Below are 19,155 nucleotides of genomic sequence, written 5' to 3'. Positions count from 1 at the left end.
GTCATAATATGAAGCCCAATACTTAATGTGATGGTATTTGAAGTATCTTTGGGATATGATGGAGCCATAACTAAAGAGCCCTCACAAATGTCACTAAGAGAAACCAGAGGTCCTTACTATTCCTATGGGAGAGAACATACTAAGAAAGATGGAAATTAGCCCTGCCATATATAATGCTAAATCTACTGGCAGTGTGATCTTAGACTTTATATCTCTCCATACAGGACATCTGTTATATTATACTCCAAGCACTGATAATATGGTGGTGTTGCTAAATAATTATACCTTAGAATAATCATACCCACTCCCTAAAATACCTGCTTAATACCAAGAGATTTATGTTTATTGTCTCATCTAGATTTCAATCATCACTGGAAAAATAAACACATATCCCATTTTCAAGAGAAATCTAGGTTTTTAACAATACTTGCAATGTAGGTCTTAGCCTCCCTAGGACAGTTCTGGTTGAAACATGTTGACCCGAAGCAATTCTTAATTGTGTCTACATCATTTTCAGTAACATATATTTGCCTGAAAAATTATACGATCACTTTATAGTAAATGCCATAAAACTAATCCTGTAATAAAAAAGGTACAACTAAAATTTGCTGGTTGTCTCTGGGGACCCAGACCATAGACTAAACCCATGGAAAACCATAATCCATTTACCTGTATATTATGGAGTTACATAAAACATAAATTTCAGAAGAGTGCAGGGAGATGTACCGTTTTAAACTTTCTTTAAGTTTGAGGCACAGTTTATTTTTTCTAGAGCAATAACCCAGAGAAGATGGTCGGAAGATAGGATAGAAGAAATTTTATCTGTTTCCCTACTACTTCTCATTGAGAAGTTTCATAATTAAACTAATGTGAATTCCAACTAGATGATGAAATGACGCCATGAAGTAAAAACACAATCCATTTTGCCTAATGTGATTTGGTGTGATCCTTGTCCCCAAATTTAAAAGGAAGACATTTATTATAAGTTTTGGAGATAATGAGGAGCTTCCAGAATTTGATATTTATACTACTTTGCAATGTATACATCACATATACATTATCAAATATCTGTACGCAGTGTGGCTCTGTTGACATTCATAGCCACCATGAGCAGGAAGAACCAGTGCTATGTTACAAAACTGAGAATCGAAGGGATTACAGGAGTCAGGAAATGTATACTTAGGGGTATAAATTTGGGTAGAATGCCATTCTGAAATGTTATAGTGATACAAACCATTACAAATAGAAGGCTGGGGATGATGCTCAGGTGAAGAGTATATACTTAGCATGAACAAGGCACTGGGTTCAATCTTTGACATCATAAAAATGTTCCAAACATTGCTTGACAGAAGCACATTGAGTAGGCGATAGTTAAGGGAAATACCAAGGCATATAAAGAGCAGTAGGACTTCACTAGTTCATCTGGGGTATTTCCCAATGACCAGATAATTTAACCATGAAAATAATAATGACTAAAACTGCACAATAATATTGCCTTCTCCCTCAGGCAGGGTAGTTGAGATAACACAAGGGAGTACAGTATGGTCCACCGATTTCACATCAAGGAATACAAAATTCTGGCAGCAAGCAATTTGACCACAACACACCTCCAGAGTTCTTAGCCAATTCCTATCAGGTACAGCCTCAGGAAACTGCTGATTCTAGGGGAATGTTTTTTTAACTATGTTGAGCCTCCTCCCTTCTCTATTCATATATATTTTGAAAATCTGTAGCTATGAGCAAATCTGTCCTCACATTCAATCAAGACACACACCAGTATAATTCAGGGACTGGAAATGAAGACCACTTTCGCCTCTCCCATTGCTATTTCTGGCTCAACAGAAGTGAAAGCTGAAATTATCCAGGTTGAATCATGATGTTTGGAGGTGGCAGTTTGCAAGTCAGCATGAAATCAGAGTGTGCATTTGCCCCTACCTATTGGACCAATAGTTTACACTCTGATCCAAAACTAAGCTCCACGAAGTACCAAGATAAATCCTGGGGAAAAAAAACAACCCCCCCCCCCAAAAAAGAAAAAAAAAAACAAACCCAAAACAACTCAGGCAACTCTTCTGCTTGAAGTTATATGGAAAGTCAGAAAGATTGTTTTACAGCAACATAACTACTTGGGCTATCTTTATGGCATGAGCCAATGCTTTTGATTACAATAGGATATTCCACATACTGCAACATCCCAAGAGTCATTTCCTTCTAGTTTTAGAGAAGCACATTTTAAATGCTCTTTTAAACTTGGTTACAAGTTACTGGGAGGGTGACCCTCCCCCCCACCCTGAAAATCTTGCTCATGTTAGTGTGGGAGTGAGAACTGTCACAGTAGGCCAGCCAAGACTTAACCTGGTTCTCCAATCTTCCTCTCCAAAATGTTCATACTGCCCCCATTTTCCTGTTCTAAATTTCAAAACTTGTGAAGATCACTTCTCACCACCTTCAGTAGAATTTTTCACTTGGCCAATATGCACCTTTGCAGTGAATATTCTTTCTGGGCTGATTGGCCTCAGCTCAGCAGTTTGCTAGAAACAAGAACTTTTGTTCTTAACATGGTTTCTGTAAGATGTGCTGCATTGTATGGGCCACATTGCATGGGAGGGGAATAGACAGGTAGAAATTTCAGGAGTTAAAATCTTTCACCAGCTCTGAATGTAGTAATTGCTTTGGTACATTTATAGGACATAAGCAACACACTCTGGATATAGATATTTCAAGCAAAAGTTGATACCTTAGAACAAATACAACTTGTATCACAAGAGATACAATTACAGCCAAAATGGTCAATCAGGTTACATACAAGCGTGTTCACACACACACACACACACACACACACATCTATTAAATGTGTTACCTCTGAATTACATGGTTTTTTACTTTATATTCTCATACTTGAGAAAATTCTTGATTTGTCTTTTAAAATCTAAGTTTTCTCACTTAAAAAACCTTTTGTGTTTGATTTTCCCTTTTGTGTAAATACCTCTCATACCTTATTCTTTAACAGTGTCCCAAGTGTATCAAAAATATTGTTTATCCAGGTGGCCGGAAAATGGTAATTACACAATTAAAAGCAGTGGTTGTTTTTAAAGCCAATTAAAAGTTTTATAAATATATGCATATATGTGCAAGAATCTTTGTTGTAAAAATATTCTGTATCTGTGATCATGGTAATGCTTTATGATGAAGCTGTTTCTATTGAAAAAGCTCCTGATACATGATAAACATATAACAAAATTAGAGAAATTGTAAGATATACCAGGCAGAGGAACTATTAATTTCTGAATTAAAAAGTACGAATGCTATCACACTAATAATTTTATGAGTAAATTTTTCATAATCTTAATAAACATTATAGCAAAATATAAAACAGACCAGGAGATTAGTAGTATAAAGAATATATTCTGAAATTTCCTGGAGGTTTTATTGTAAGGGAGGAAGATAAGGTTAAAAATTATCTTATATGAGTGGCCCTTAATTTATATTGAATTTATGAAGACTTTTAGAACCCCTGGTTTTCTCATATGGTCCAGACACTCTTTCTCCAGCTTAAATCTCTGTTATGTCTACAGAAATTTCTCTATATATTAAATGTAATTTGAGTGGGATAAAGCAGATTTGGATACATTTGCGTAGGAGAGGGGTTGCAGGCAGTAGGAGAAAGGAACAATAGGCACCGATGTGAGAAAATGCTCCGGGCACAGGTAGGCTTTCAAATGATCTGTCTCTATGGAAACAACAAAGCCTGTTTTCTTGACTAGAGATTGTGTATCACTCCTTATAAAATAATAATTTATGAGGGGAAAATATTCTATCCCTAGCTACAATGTGTAAGACTAGGAAATATTACCAAAACCATTCCCCTCCCTTCAAGCCCCATGTAGTCTGTCATGTGGGGGTCAGAGCTTGAAATGTCCACGCCTAATCTACAACAACAGAAGCGAAGCATCGAATGCACCTAATCTTCAGCTTCCCGGCTCCATAACAGGGGTAGTCACTCAACACTCATTTATTCTCTATACAGGCAGGGGTGGGACAGCTTATAACGACCTAAAACCTCTTTCATTTTAACCTATTGCTCTAGCTGTTTCTCTTCATCGTTTTCTCTAATGCAAATGATGCAATGTATGCATCAGCCTTTGCCTTCATATATTTACCGTCTGAGACGATCACACCAAAATGTCAGTTCAGATGTTGCCACCATTCCTCTGCACAACTTCCAGGAGTGACTTCTAATTTCCTGGCAGGTAAACTACATTCCTTAGGGCACAGCGTCCTTCTCACGTGCCCTGTCTCTATTCTCGGTCTCATCTCATCACCAGATGCACCTTCTACAACAACTCACACTGCCGTCATGCAATTTCACATCGAAGCACAGTGCTCCAGAAAGACTCTGAATCGCTTTCGGTATGCAGTGGAGAAGAGAGCAGATGCCATGCAAGGGGCTGTTCTACAACTCCCTTATCCCCTGCTTTAGAAAGACTACTGAAACAGAATGCCAGTATCTCTCTCTCTCCTGGAAAAAGTTGATAAATGCATGCTAAATTTTGTCAGGCTTACGGCTGCCTAGATATACATATTGCTAGGGATAATTAAAGTTAACTGCATCCCATTCTCTGTCTTAGCCTAGTACTTTGTCCCAGCACCTCTGACCAACCCATTTAGCCACTGAATTTTAGGGCCCAGCATTTTTCATTATGGGATATGCTTGATTGTGAATACAATAGGAAAGTTTATTAATTAATTAGTTCATTTTAGGATAATTGCACCTCAAATGTTCTATCTACTTCAATGCATATATAATTACCTTAAAACAGCACAATGTAGTATCCTGTTACTCTGAAAATATGCACTCCAGAGGAGGAAAATGTTTCTTTACTGGGAAGAAGGTGGTCCTTAAACCATCACTTATTAAAGAACCTTAGAGAACACCCTGGACTCTAACCTCAATTAATTCACCTGTCAAAAAAATCACTCAAGTTCTCTGTCTCTCTGTTTCTGTCCCTCTCTGTCTCTATCTGTCCCTCTTTGTCCCTCTCTGTCTCTATCTGTCCCTCTCTGTCTCTCTCCATTTGTCTCTCTTAATCCCATTGTCCTTATTTGCCATCCCTAAGACCACTGTTCTACCTTAGGAATTTATCTTTCATCCTCTACTTTGAAACAGCCTGTTAGCTTCTTATCCAGAAATGCTACCCTCACCTTCTGCTTCTCCTACTTACGACAGGAAGACAGGAATCATCCCTGAGATGCTGGTGAAACTCCTTGGAGTTTTTTTTTTTTTTTTGAGGATTCGGACCCATTTCTTTTTTAGCATACAAATCCAAGTATCGTTTTGTGTTAATGTCAACTTCCCCCCTTCTCTACCTCCCTCTATCTCTCTCTCCCTTCTTTCTTTCCTTCTTCCTTTTCTCTTTTAATTGAAAAATAAGAGGGTACTACATGTATTAAAAATATACAGTGAAACTCTAAAGGAGCACATAAGCACAGTAATTTTCTCTAAGGCACACCCCTAATCTTTGCTTAATTTGGAAGAGATAGTAAGTGTCAGTTGTATATCCTGTATATTCTACTGGAGGGAGATGGTACATACACAGACAAATGTGTCTGGAACAATTTCTCTTCACACAAGTGAGAATAGGCAGCAGCCTGCATTCACAGCTCAGTCTAATCTCTTGACAATACTCCCTGTGCCTTCTTAATTCTCAAAATAGTGAGTCACCTGTAGTTCCCAGAACCCTTCACGCTGTTTCCAGGCATGGCTGGCTGCCTATTCATATGCCTTTCCTCTTGTTTGGAAGGAAGATTCTTCTTTGTGTTTGTAGTCTATCCACAATTGCTATCTGCTCTTTACCTTCTAGATTAAACCCATGCATAGACCCCCCCATGATGCCTTAGGTATTATTTCTTTGTGCTCCTGGGAGATCTCATGCTCATATATATCTATCTAACAATCTGCTGCATTGACCAAACACATGTGTGTATTATCTATTTTCCTATATACCTCAAAAATCACTGAATATCAGGACCTTGTAGTATCATTCCCATTCTGGTGTCTACTCAAGACCTGACAAAAGGCTAAACATTTGGGAGGTTTGTGCTGGGTAGAAACACCCAAGATCAGGATAGCTACTAATGTTTCAAATAACTTTCAAGGGGAAATTTTCCATTCTTCATAATTATAATGTAAAAAACACCACCCCCAAATCCCCTATAAACTACACAATGGACATAAAGCTCATTTTTGCTTACTGGATTAATTAGATAAATATTCTTAGAACAATTCTTTTAAATTTTACACTCACAGTGTAATAGGAGGTTTCATGGGGGATATGACTGGTAGTATAATGTTTCGGTTCTCTTAATAAGGCATGATGGTTCTAACAAGAAAAAAAATGGCTCACTGCAGATGAAAAGCATATCTTTATGCTTTTTTCATGTGACCAGATTTGCCCCAAGTTACAGCTACTGGTAGGGATCAGTTGTTCATGAAACACATGTGACAGTTGCTAAGTGACAGATGATGGAAGGATTTCTGCAAACTTCCTGTTCAGTAGAGAAAAGTTAAGGGACTCCAGAAAATTTACAATCAGCAGAAAACAACTGTCCTAAACTCAGTTCTAGTCTTAGGAAAGATGAATTCAGTGCTCTCTGGGATCATAGAAAAAGGATATATTAATACTGAGTCAACTATACACAGGTACCAACTTCTTTTCCTTTAACCCAAAGGATGCCCATGACATTTGAGCCCATTACTAAAACCTATGCCGGTAGAAATTTTTAAGTTAATTTTAATTTTAAAGCTTTTTAACTTTCCGATAAAGCAAAATTTTCACTCGGTCATTCATGCTGGAGATGCTGTCACGTATTTAGGACAACAGTCTTCAACCTCAGGGTCATGGTCCCTTTGGGGGGGGTCACATAAAAGTTCCTACATCTCAGACAATACATTAGCATTCATAGCAGTAGTAAAAGTACAGAAATAATGTCACCAAAAGTAATTTTATGGTTGTGACCATTTCAACACAAGGAAGGATCCCAGCATTAGGAAGACTGAGAACCACTGGTTTCAGCAAAGCAGTAAGGCAAAAAGCACCAGAAATGTTCAGAAGTGACACTAAGATTCAGGTCTTATTTTTTATTCCTTAGTCACTGCTAGAAAAGATTTTAGAAAATTGAATAAGAACTCCCAAGATATCTAGATCTCGAGGATATAAATAAGTAAGCAAACAAATGACTGGATAAACAAGCCAACAGATAAACAATTACTTCCATTCCATAGCAAGTACTGAAATGTATGAGTTTGGGGTAACAGCAGAACAAGATCTCCGGCATGATGGGTAGCCTCAGACCAGAAATAGCTACAATACAGACTTTTTACCTCCATGTCCAACACAGTACAAACAAAACATCAATAAGACCTCCTCTGAGGGCCATGGATGACAGCTTCTTGTTGCTGTCTCTGCAAATGCATGGAAGAAACAAAGGTTGGATGGTGATCTCATGACTGATCAAACAGGGCTTACTGACAATGCCCCACACCACACTCTATCCTTCCTGCAGAGCTCTCAAGAGACTACCACTCTGGAGCAAACCAGTAAAGGCTTGCTGATCGACTTTCTGACCAGGATAATGGGAAGGAACAAGACAGAATCTAACAGTGGAATAAAATGAAATATTCTTGATTCTGACACAGTCTAAACTCCTTAGGGACAGAAATTTTAGGGTTTTGGAAACTTAAAAGACTTTAGCAGTCCCATGATTTGCTCCACTTAACAGAAGAAATTGGTAAATCCCAGAGAAGACCAAGTCTATGCTCAAATCCCTAAATTAAACACTAGAAAAACTTTAAACGTTTAAGTTTTACTATATCGGCAGTTGAAGCAGACATTGGGGACACTCGCCTGCTTTCGGGTTTTAAGACTGGTCTCATGTATCTCAGTCTGGCCTGACCATGTTTTGTACCCAAACCTTTGATCCTCCTGCCTCCACCACCTCATTGCTGTTATTATAGACATGAGCCACCACTATCAGTTTTTGTGGTAACCGGGAACCAACTCTGTTTCTTCTATGCCTGTCTATCCATGAGCTACATCCCCGAAGTCCTGGTTTTAAACTTTGTCTTTTTCATAATCAAGCTCTATAGCTTTGATGTTTGCTTTTGAATTTCTTTCCTCCTATGTTTTCTCCATTTCTCAGCTTTACCATTTCAATGTTTAGTAAAAGATAAGAATTATATACATTTAAGTCAGACTGAAATAAGCAATTGATTTAATATTCATGAGAGGTATATTCTACCTGTGTGTATTTTGCAATAAATATTTATTTTCTCTATCTTATATACTTTAATGCCCAATTTGTTCATGAAATCCTAAGGTTGCTAACCTTCATATATGAATACCAACATTTTAAGATCTAGATAGTCTAGTTTTAATGATTTGAGGCTTAATATACCTGTTATCTCCAAACTGTTTTGCTCTCAGTGCAGAATCTGAAAGAGGGTCCCTGTTCAGTTCTCATGTAAGGGAAAGGACACTTATCTATTTATTTATCTACTGATGTGTGTTCCAGCTTTTAATCGCTACTGACCAATTTACTCCATTCCCAAAGGAAACTTTATTATAACCCAAGAGAATATATTGACAGCAGCAAGAATACGTTTGGTCTACTTTTAACACAACCATTGCTGGCTGTTTGGTAAGGAAAGACAATTTCTGTGTTCTATAATGCACAGAGTAAACTTGAAGGGTATTCAGTAAGGGGAAAGGGTGGTACTGTTGCCTGCTGTACCCCAGCCTTTTTTTCTCTCCACTTAGCTCTGCTGAGTAACAAGTATTGATGCAGGAAGACATCAGGTTCCACAGAACCACATCCTCTTGTTTATCTTTAATTACAAAACTAATCTTCTCTTTGAGCACAACCACCTATTAGACTAATTAGAAAGTAATGTCTTACAGAAAATTAAAAGGAAAAAAGTTCACTTTTACAGATAATAGAATAATATCCTTCCACTTTGATATTCGAAGAAGAAGAAGAAGAAGAAGAAGAAGAAGAAGAAGAAGAAGAAGAAGAAGAAGAAGAAGAAGAAGAAGAAGAAGAAGAAGAAGAAGAAGAAGAAATAGAAGAAGGAGAAATAGAAGAAGTAGAAGAATCAGCAGCAGCAGCAGCAGCAGCTGAGGTATAGAGGAAGAAGGGTTGATTATTCCAGAGAGAATTTTAAAGAGTAGTTCCTTTTTTTCCCCGTGTTTCTTTTTTAAATTGGGATTTTTTTGCATTTACATTTCAGATGTTATCCCCTTCCCACAATCCTATCTCTCCCTCTCTTATTGCCTCCATGAAGGTGCTCCCTCTCCCAACCACCCTGTCCCATCTCAGCACCTTGGTATTCTCCTACACTAGGAAAAAAATGAGCCTTCACTGAACCAAAGGCCTCTCCTCCCATTGATGACATAAAATGCTGCCCTCTGGTTGTTCTTTTCTTGCTCCAACTGGAGAATGTACCAAGTACCTATGGAATCTAGTATTAAAGTAGCAACACCGTGGAATATAAATGTGTATCTGTTCTGTTTAGTTTGTTTCTATGCACCATTTACAAAATCCTGTCACTTTCATCCTCCTCATTGTTGATGCTGTTTGTGATTCCTGCAAAATCCTGCAACCTCTGCACCTTCAGAAAAGTGAACACAGAAGTGAGGCCACCTCCTGCAAGCCATGGCTTGTTCTGTGTCTGAGTCTGAGTCAGAGCTCTACTGTACAGTCTTCAGCGTGTGGACACTCAGGCAGTCCTACCTTTATCTTGGGAGAAAGAGTTGTATTTGGAATTGGTTCTCTACATGAGAAGAGATAGTTTGTTGTGGCAATCAGAATGGATAAGCTTAGCATCTTGGTTGTTTATAGTCAGCATCACGTTTAGCCAAGATACAACTCAAGGAGAACATTTCTGTTGGGTACTGGCTCTTCTACTGAGCAGATGGTAGTTATTTTATGAGTAATTGCTAGGAACCCTTCTCTCCTAGGATCCATTCTACCTGCCTCAGTCGTGTGTGTGTGTGTGTGTGTGTGTGTGTGTGTGTGTGTCTTCATAGCACTTCATAGAAACTCTAAAAATAAGAAGATGTTTAATGTACAATAAATGGAAAACTGTGAGATTTTTTCTATATAAAACTTTAGAAAATATTAGCACTATATAGTTACTTTACATCACCACAATGTCTTTAATGAGAAAAAAAAACTTTATGTCTGAAATGTTAATTAAAACCTTAAAAGAAACCTTGCTTTCAGTTATGTATATATATATATTTATTTATATATAATGTGTGTGAATATATGTGCTTTACATATATATGTATATGAAAGATATATATATGTCTTTCTACATTAGAATTATTAAAAGGTTTTAATTAACTGCTCAGAACTAATGACTTCTTTTTCTCATATTTTACTTAAATTAATTTGTAACTGATGCATAAAAATATACTTATTGTGCACCATAATATAATCCCAATAAAACAATTTTAGGATTTCTAGTAGGTAGTCTTTACCATAATGTTTTTTTCTTAACCTAATTTTAGAACAACATTTTATATCCTTAAATCTAACATTAGCTGGGAAATAGTCTTGGTATGATATTAGCCTTCAAAATGAGCAATAAACAGATTTTGAAACACATTTTTCTTAGACTAGCACAAAAAGGACAAGAATTAACAGAGCCCTAGTTCTTTAACCCACTAACTTAATGCATAATTATCCTGCCATGTTCCCAGCCATAGAATGGGTTATAACAGTAATGATAAAAAATGTGGACATAATTAGCAATGTTGCAGTAATGGATTTAACTTACATTTCATTAAGTGCTGGCTGTCAATTCTTATTTTTTTTTCAAATTTGTAGAAAATTTCCCATCATATAATAACATGTAAATGAGTGTCCCTCAAGGTACAGAAGCATGCTTAATAACAAGCTAAAAATCCTCTTTCCTATCTATCTTTGGTTCTACTTATAGTGTCTGAAGCACGTTGCAGGGAACTGTCTTCTTGGTAAGGGGTTGGAGTGGGACTAACACTCCCTGTTCTGTACACAGCATCCTCTCGACTCCTCAATTTCCATTGTCCTTGGTTATTTCCAGGGTGTTCGTCTGCACCCTTTGCCATCGATGAGCCACTAAATTAAATCGAGTCTTGTCAGTAGCTCTCAATAATAACAAAAGAATAGAGGAAGCAAGGCCCCTGAAGTCCCAGCTTTCACTAGCCATGTTTGCTTATGGCTCTGACGTCACAGTCAAGCACAGTGGGTATTCAGGTAAAGAGCACTGTCACAGGCTCATCTATGAGTGATAACTTAGAAAAACAACAGAACAAGTGCACACAAGTCGTGGACTGGTGAGCAAAGTGTGGTTCAGTTATTAGGAGAAGGTGTTCTGTGCTTCTTCATTTAGATGTCGCCCTTCTCAGCTTAGATATGAATTCTTTCCAGTGGTGAGGCAGAGTTTCTCATGCAGCGTGAATGCTTGTGTGTGTGCACACACATATGTGTATGCATGCATGTCTGTATTTGGTGCTGGGAGTCCACCTTAGGGCCTTCCAGTTCTGGGACTATAAATACCCCCAACACAGTGACATAGGCCACTGACAGAGGAACAGTTTGCTTTCTGTAGTCACTGAGTCTTCTATACCATACATGATTTATGAAAATATTTACAAGTGCCATCTAAATGACTCAACAGGAACATGTTATCATAATGTATCTCTATTGACACTAATCGTTGAGCTAACCGTTTTTAAGCTAATAATCTATTTGCAATCATGGGCCTCGGTTCCTCTGTATGCGTATCTCATCCTGTTCTTCTGAATGTTTGTAAATAGTTGCTTCCTGACGATAGCATATATGTAAACAGAATTTTAGTCTCTTCAACGTTTATGCTTAGTAAAAAAAAATTCACTTTTTTAAAAATCAAATTTGAAAAATGGATTTCTTTGTCAGTGTAGTAGTCAAAAAACACTTGAAAATATTATTTGAAACAATGTGAGACATTATAACATGGCATTTTAAATAAGCCATTTACGATAGTCAGAGGTGCCCCCCGCCTGCACCACACATTTTATTCTTATATCATCCATTGAATGACATACAAATGTATTTATTGCTCTTGACAGACTCTAAAAGATGGAAAGGCAAGTTCTTAAAACTTAGCTTATAACAGTAAAAATGCACCCCCTCCCCCAGGAATGCGACAAACAGCAGTGACAGTTACAGAGAGAAAATCCGGAGGGATCCAGTTTAAGTTACTCAGCATATCTAAATTTCGGTTGCTGGAATTATTTCCTTTTGGGGAGTGGAATAAAAATGTCATTTTGTGCCTGTTGATCTAGCTGTTCCCTGGGTGGTGGGTGGGTTCTAGAAAAGCAACAGGCATTTCCTTCCTGAACTCTTCTTGACTACAAAAGGGCTTCCTGGGGTGATTGAAAACAAAAGCCTAAAAGGCTGCTCTGACTTGAATTCCCACAGCCCCAGAGAAAAGATGTGTTAAGTAGGGCACACAGGGAAGGAAGAAAAGCAAGGAGGGAGAGGGCTGGGAAGATAGTAAAGTGTAGATTCCTTAAAATCAATGACTATGATATTGCAACCCTCCCTCGCCTCGCCTCAGTCCTCTTAATTATCAGATCCCTATTTTTCTCTCCAGGTTTCTATAACAAATCAAAGCCTATGACTTGACTGACTCTCCTCCAGCTTAAAACTTGTAAGCTGCAGGAAGATGTCTCAAGACACAGGAACCCTCGCATGGGTCCAGAATGCCTAGAAGAAAGCTCGGGCACTTGTGCCATTAGCAATCCTGAACTGTTCATCTCAGCCTGTTGCTCTTGCCACACACTGTGCTTGATTCTGTGGTGGTGGGGGTGGTGGTGGGGCACTTGTGAGCCAGCTGGCTGGGTTGGGGCTTTCCGGCTGCTGGAGCTGTGGCGATTATGAGGGCTTTGCCTGGCCAAAGCTGGCTGTGAACCCCTGGTCCGGGGGACCCCAGTGTACGTAAACCGGCCGCCGGCAGATGGTGCCCTGCACATCCCGACGGTCAGGGAGACCCGGCTAAAGTAAGGCTCAGACTCCGCCCCAGCCAATCCACCGGCGCAACAGTCCCCCTTCCTTCCCAAAATAGTGCGGAGTACGTCTCCTTAGGAACACTGCAGTAGCCGTGTGTGGAAAATACAAACGGTGGGGAGACCGACAGTGTGTGTACTGGAGTGGGGCGCACGCGTGGAGTGGGGACCCTGGGGATCAGGGCCGAGGTGACCACCAATGAAAAGCAGAGGACAGGGGACAGGTTCATTTCGCATCTGCGTAAGCTCGGCCGGCAGCCGAGCCCTTGGGGAGGCCACTCACCATATTCACTTCCGAGACCATGTCTATGCTGGCGACATCGATCCGCATCCCGACGTCCACCGGGGGCCCTGCCGGGGAGGTGGACCACAGCAAAGACAGTCTTTGAGTGGCAGGGAGCTGAGGGGACATTGGGGGGCTTCCCAGACCTTATTACAGACTAAACAGGTTCCCTCCCTACCCCTTCACTGTTGTAGGGGACGGCCCGAGAAAACAGGTGTGGACACACGCGTGATGCAGTGACAGTGCAGAGGGTGTGTCGGGTTGAGGAGAGGGACAGCTCAGCCTGAGGATACGTCCACCTGAGATTGGGGATAGTGCGTGTGTGAGTGTGTGTGTGTGTGTGTGTGTGTGTGTGTGTGTGTGTGTGTGTGCACGCGCGTAGGGCGTAGTATTGCAGGTTTAAAAATGGTAAAATGGGGAAGGAGGCATTAGATCTGACAGAAAAGGTGAACTAGAGATGGGTTACAGGTTGAAAAAAAAAATGAAGAATCATTACCTCCAAAGTCCGGCCGCAAGCGAATGTCATATCCTTTGAGCAGTCGGTCCACTGTCTCTTTCACGTATGACATGTTGCTGGGTTCATTGGAGCTGAAGGGAAGAAGTGGGGACCGTATTCAGAATGATCACAAACTGCAAACACATAAAAAAAGATCCAGGCACACCTACCCCAAACAAGATACAAGATCCAGCAGGCACGGGAAAAAAAGAAAAGAAAAAGAAAAGGAAAGGAAAGAGAAAAACACCAAGGAAAAAAGAGATCGAAGCAGGCAGCTCACCTGTGTGCACAACAAACCATTGCAACCATCACAGGAAAAGAGAGAAGCCCCAGACTCTCTCGATTTTGTACTGTCCACATTACTAACTCTGATGAAAGAATTGTCTTTTCTGCGAAGATTCAAGGAATGCAACTTAGTCGGCGGCTGGGCAGTAATTCCCGAATGGACCTGCGCATGCGCAGAGGGTACTCACTACCAAAAGACACCTTGTGCCTTGCAAACAATATTCCTAGTGGAACAGGCAACAGATTTCAATCCCTTTAAAGTTCCTGTCTGAGGTGCTCCGTGTTCTCCGAGTAGTCGAATACAACCTGCTGTCTCTATGCAAAGGAGCCAACCTGCCTGTGTGTGCCCAGTTTTCCCGTGCTGTGGTTTCCTGCGTTCTTTTCCCTCCTGTCCTAAGCTTGATTTTTTTTCTTTCTTTTTTTTTTCTTCTTCTTTTTTTCTTAAACTAGGTTTTCAATGATCTGGCTAAGGCTGTCTGCGATTGTCATCTTTTGTTGACTATTCTAAAGGTCCCAGAACAAGAAGTCTGGAGGTGGTTCTCTGGTTGCCAGTAGAAAAGCAGGGGGGTGGGGTGCTGGAGAGGGGAGTGGGCAGAGACAGCCCGGAAAAGGAGGGGAGTGGGGTGGAGAGGAAATGCCGGGAGGGTTTAGGAGTCTGCTAATCTTGTTCTCTTTTGAGGCAACCAGGGCAGCAGCAGGCTTTGTGTAATGCTTGCAGGAGATAGGAGGACCAGGAGAACTGACTTTTAAATGTAGGCTTTACCTTTCCTCCCCATTTCCATCAGTAGATTTGGAATGGGAAGTGGGAAAAGAAGGGGCAGCCCTGGCAACCAATCATTTCTTTCCAGGACCTTTGCTGGCAAATCTTGTAGATTTTAGTAGCCAAAGCTTCTTGAGTATTACTGCCAGTGTGCTAGCTCCTGTTGGTAAACCCTAAAGATAACATTGGCCATCCTAGGTCTATCATGAATTATGCAAAGCCAATCTCCTTTGAAATAAAAGGAAGTTAATAAATACAATTCCATAAATATCACCCAAAACTTGGTTGGAAACTCTGGGATAAGTTCCTGTCCTTTGTTAAATAGCATGTATCAAGTCTTCATTTGATACTAGGTATTCTGAAACTTAGAGTAAACTTAAGAGTATTTGGCCTACAAATATTCACAAACTTGTTACAAACATAAGCAAAAAACAAAACAAAAAAACGAATTACTGCATCCTTATATTGTCTCTGTAGACTGAAGGATTATTATCCTAGCAAGAAGCATTAGAATTTATCTTAGAAGAGGAGAAAATAGAAGAGAAAGCTTTTGCCATGCGAGGAACAGGAATTCATCTTGAGGGAAAACAATATGTATCAAAGCTTATAGACTAGAAAACTTACTTGTATAACTGTATGCAAAAGAGATCCATCATAGAGAAGGAGAAGAAAAAGGTGAGGGTGGGTGATGGGATGTGGAAGAAAGTTGAGGAGAACCTTTATTTTCAGGGAGATACTGAACTTTTAAGCAAGGATGGACAGAGTTGGATTTAGGTTTTAGAGAAAAAGAAATCTGGTAGTTGTCATAAGGACCATTGACATTTCCCACCTGCTACGCCACTGTTCTTGTGCACATCTCATCCAAACCTTGCAAGAACACATCAATAGAGATAACGAAGAGTCTGCTTTGGAGCAGAGTCCCGTGGTTAATGTCATACTGCAAATACGTAGTGAAGCATGCATTTTAACCCAGAATCCTTCGCCAATGCCACTCTCTGCCCTGTATCCGCAGACCAGAAAGGCAAGAATTAGATCAAGGAAACAAGAAGATAAGAAGGTGATTGCAGAAGGAAATAAAATAAGACATGGTTCAGTTTGGGGAGAGAACAGGTACAGTCTTCCTGAAGCATGATAGAGACAGACATCACAAGAGTCACGAGCTAGGGAACTAGGTCCTTATGAATGAATGTGCCTTAAAACATTGTACAATCCTGTCAACATGTACTGAACTTAACATTCTCAAAGTGAAAAAAGAAACGATAGTAACATTAATTTATTATTATATTTGAGCATCATAAAAATTCTTAACCCTCAAATGCTAAGTCTCAGATTCCTTAAGTTCGCTTGAGAGGATGTCAACTTGTTTTTTTTAAATACATACAGATCTTCTTTTAGTGGTTAAAAGAGGAGATTCACTCATGTCTCAAGGCACTGCTGAATCAGGAAATCTATGTTTTGTACAACACTGCAAAACCACTTACAGGCTTACCACCGTTGTCTTCTGTACATTTAACTCTTGATGTTTACTGAACATTCAGTAGGTACCTTCTCTCATTCGAGGAGCTGATGGCTTAGCAGTAAACAAGCCAGCCTTCAGTTTCCCCTTTCACCTGTGGAGATTGTAAACACATACAAGTCAGGAAAGAAACTTTTAGTTGGGAGCTCACTGTGGCTGTTCACTCAACTTGTAGATGATTCGTTAGAATGTGCACTTTCTAATTTGTTTTAAACCTCCAAGATCCTTTTGAGGTAGAAGGCATCACTGTTTAGCCAGCTCTGATTAAGAACAATGACTTCACTTGAGATAAGGTGTGAGTTTAGATACTTTAACCCTACTGTAAAGCATACTTCTCCTGGATCCATCCTACTGGATTTTGCTTTGAAATTATGCTTTCTGGTTAGACAAAAGGACAGTTTAAGAAATCACATGATAGTATTTTTTATTTCTATTAGCATATGTAAATAGTATAAAATATGTTTTATCAAAACATTTCATGTGATAACCACCACTTATTATTGAATTGCTTCTGAGGACACAACCTAGTTTATCTTAGCCTGTTATGTATGCGGAGGGTCTTTGGAAAAATAGTTTCCCAGACTTTCACACTCTGGAGATAGTCTGGTTTTATGAGTAGTTTGCATCTTAGTAACAATAAGCATCTTAAAACCTATTAAGTTTGTACTTGTTTTGATCACTGGGCATGTTAGAATCATATATACAGCTTAGCTTTAATCATTATGCAAGATGTTAATGACCTGCATTTTGATACATTCCATTTCTCCTTGATGTTTTAGGAGTCTAAATTTAATCTCCCCTCTTCACACTTTACTAATTTAAAAACAGATATGTTGCACTGAATATATAGAGTTTGTAAGTTGTCTTGGAACTGTGAAATAAATAAACCTTAAAAACTAAAAAGAAATAAGTTAATAATTGATCCAGATGCTTTGGGGATTTTTTTTTCCCCTCATAGCCTGAAAAAAAGACAACACTTTCTTCTCTAGTGAAGTTGCTTATTTCTTTCAGACATCTTTTTCTCCCTTCAAAGTTAAACCCAATTTAAAAAGAAAAACATTTGTCTCTGAAGCCCTGAAGGCCCTTCACAAGACCTATTCTGTTTTCTTCTGCCCAACCTCTTAGACGAAAATGGAAGAACCTTGAAATAACATCTAAGTTAAAATAAATGTACTTAAAAACTCTTTCACAAAATATTAACACATATTCTTAATATTTCTTCAGACTGAAAATAACAAGAAAGCATAAAAAACTATTGTATTACAATAACTTCAAAAATCCCACATAGAGCTGAAAAAGCTGAGAAACAAAAAGAAAAGAAAGGAAAAGAAAAGAATGGAGAGAATGTAAGATCTGAAAATTGTTGACATTTTATCTAGGCTTTAAGAGAACAACAAAGTTGAATAAAAACCCCTACAATTCAAATAGAAATTGAGAATCCAGTTCTAAAGTTCAAATGCAACCATAGGAAGTCAAAATAGACAAGTTTGGATGTAAATAAATAAATAAAAGAGAGCGTTGAGGAAAAGTGTTTGTAAGATGTCAAGGCATATTTAATCTATAAAATGATAATATTCTCTTGTTTGTGTCTTGGGTAAAGATAAGAAAAACTAGCACAAGTGCATATAAAAGAATGGTCTGGTAAAGCAGGAGACGATGAAATACAAAAGAAGTCTAGAAGGCAATTTGTTATTCATAGAAGAACATTTTGTTACACATACAAAAATTTAAGACAGGTAGAAGTAAAAACTAAAGATAAAACACAAAACTTCAGAATGTTATAAAACCTGAGTGGAATCTACTTTTCATATGTTTTTATAGGATAAAATTTAGTGTGCAGGGGCTGCAGATGGTTAAGAGCACTGCAGATTAAGATGTTAACTCAGTGATTAAGAGCACTGACTGTACTTCCAGAGGTCCTGAGTTCAGTTCCCAGCAACCACGTGGTAGCTTTCAAGCATCTGCAATAGGATCTGATTCCCTCTTCAAGTGTGTCTGAAGATAGCCACAGTATACTCTTACAAATAAAATCTTTTTAAAAAGTTTAGTGTGTAGTATCATTTAAACAGCAAAATATTACAATGTGGACGTTTTTTTGGTATCTGATCGATATGTTTTGTGTTTAATATAAAGGATTCAAGTTTAATCACTTCCCCATTCATTTATTGAGTGTGTGAGTAAGGAAGATGTGGTTTGAAATTATACAAAATTAAACAAAAGAGTAAAAACATCCAAATAACCAGCAAATAATACAAAGGAAATGCTGGGGTAGAACATTTATTTTTTATCATGTGGTTCTAAAGTATAAAGTAGATGCCTTTAAAAGAGCTAAATCCTTTCTTTATACATTGCAAGACACTGAAATGAGATTTGGGGAGGGGATAAGCCAGGTGGAAAGCATCATCAAAGGTTTCTAAAATGAAGGTGATACAGGAAGTGGAAGTAATTGATGGAGCTTTGAAGAGAAGTTGCATTTTTAGTAGAGGCAGGTATGTGCAATGAGGAAGGACTGGGAGAGGGTACCGTGATGAGAAATAACACACTCACGGGTGCTTGGCCCTGACCCTGAGCTGAGTGTCTGGATGCCAACCAAACCTCTAGGATTTTCTTCTTGTGCCTCAATATGCATCTCAAATATACACTTCCAATTCCTTGCCATTTCTATCTGGTTGACATTTAACTTCTCCCATTTTTAAAAATAGAGAATTAGAAATCTATCCATTT

At 38.8% G+C, this 19,155-nt stretch overlaps 1 protein-coding gene across 1 annotated transcript in view; it reads right to left on the bottom strand.

The window, feature by feature from the left end:
• GABRB1 (gamma-aminobutyric acid type A receptor subunit beta1) overlaps positions 1–14,230 on the bottom strand; it is a gene marked incomplete at both ends in the record, with an annotated part of 415,773 nt that extends 401,543 nt beyond the window's left edge. The window contains 3 exons of the mRNA XM_080917082.1: positions 13,375–13,442; positions 13,871–13,962; positions 14,151–14,230. Of these exons, the coding sequence (XP_080773208.1) occupies positions 13,375–13,442; positions 13,871–13,962; positions 14,151–14,230 (240 nt within the window). The remainder of the gene's footprint in view (positions 1–13,374; positions 13,443–13,870; positions 13,963–14,150) is intronic.
• Between the last annotated feature and the right edge of the window lie 4,925 nt (positions 14,231–19,155).

This window comes from Micromys minutus (genome assembly GCF_963924665.1).
Source record: "Micromys minutus genome assembly, chromosome: 1".
NCBI lineage: Eukaryota > Metazoa > Chordata > Mammalia > Rodentia > Muridae > Micromys > Micromys minutus.
This window is presented reverse-complemented; position numbering and strand designations above follow the sequence as displayed.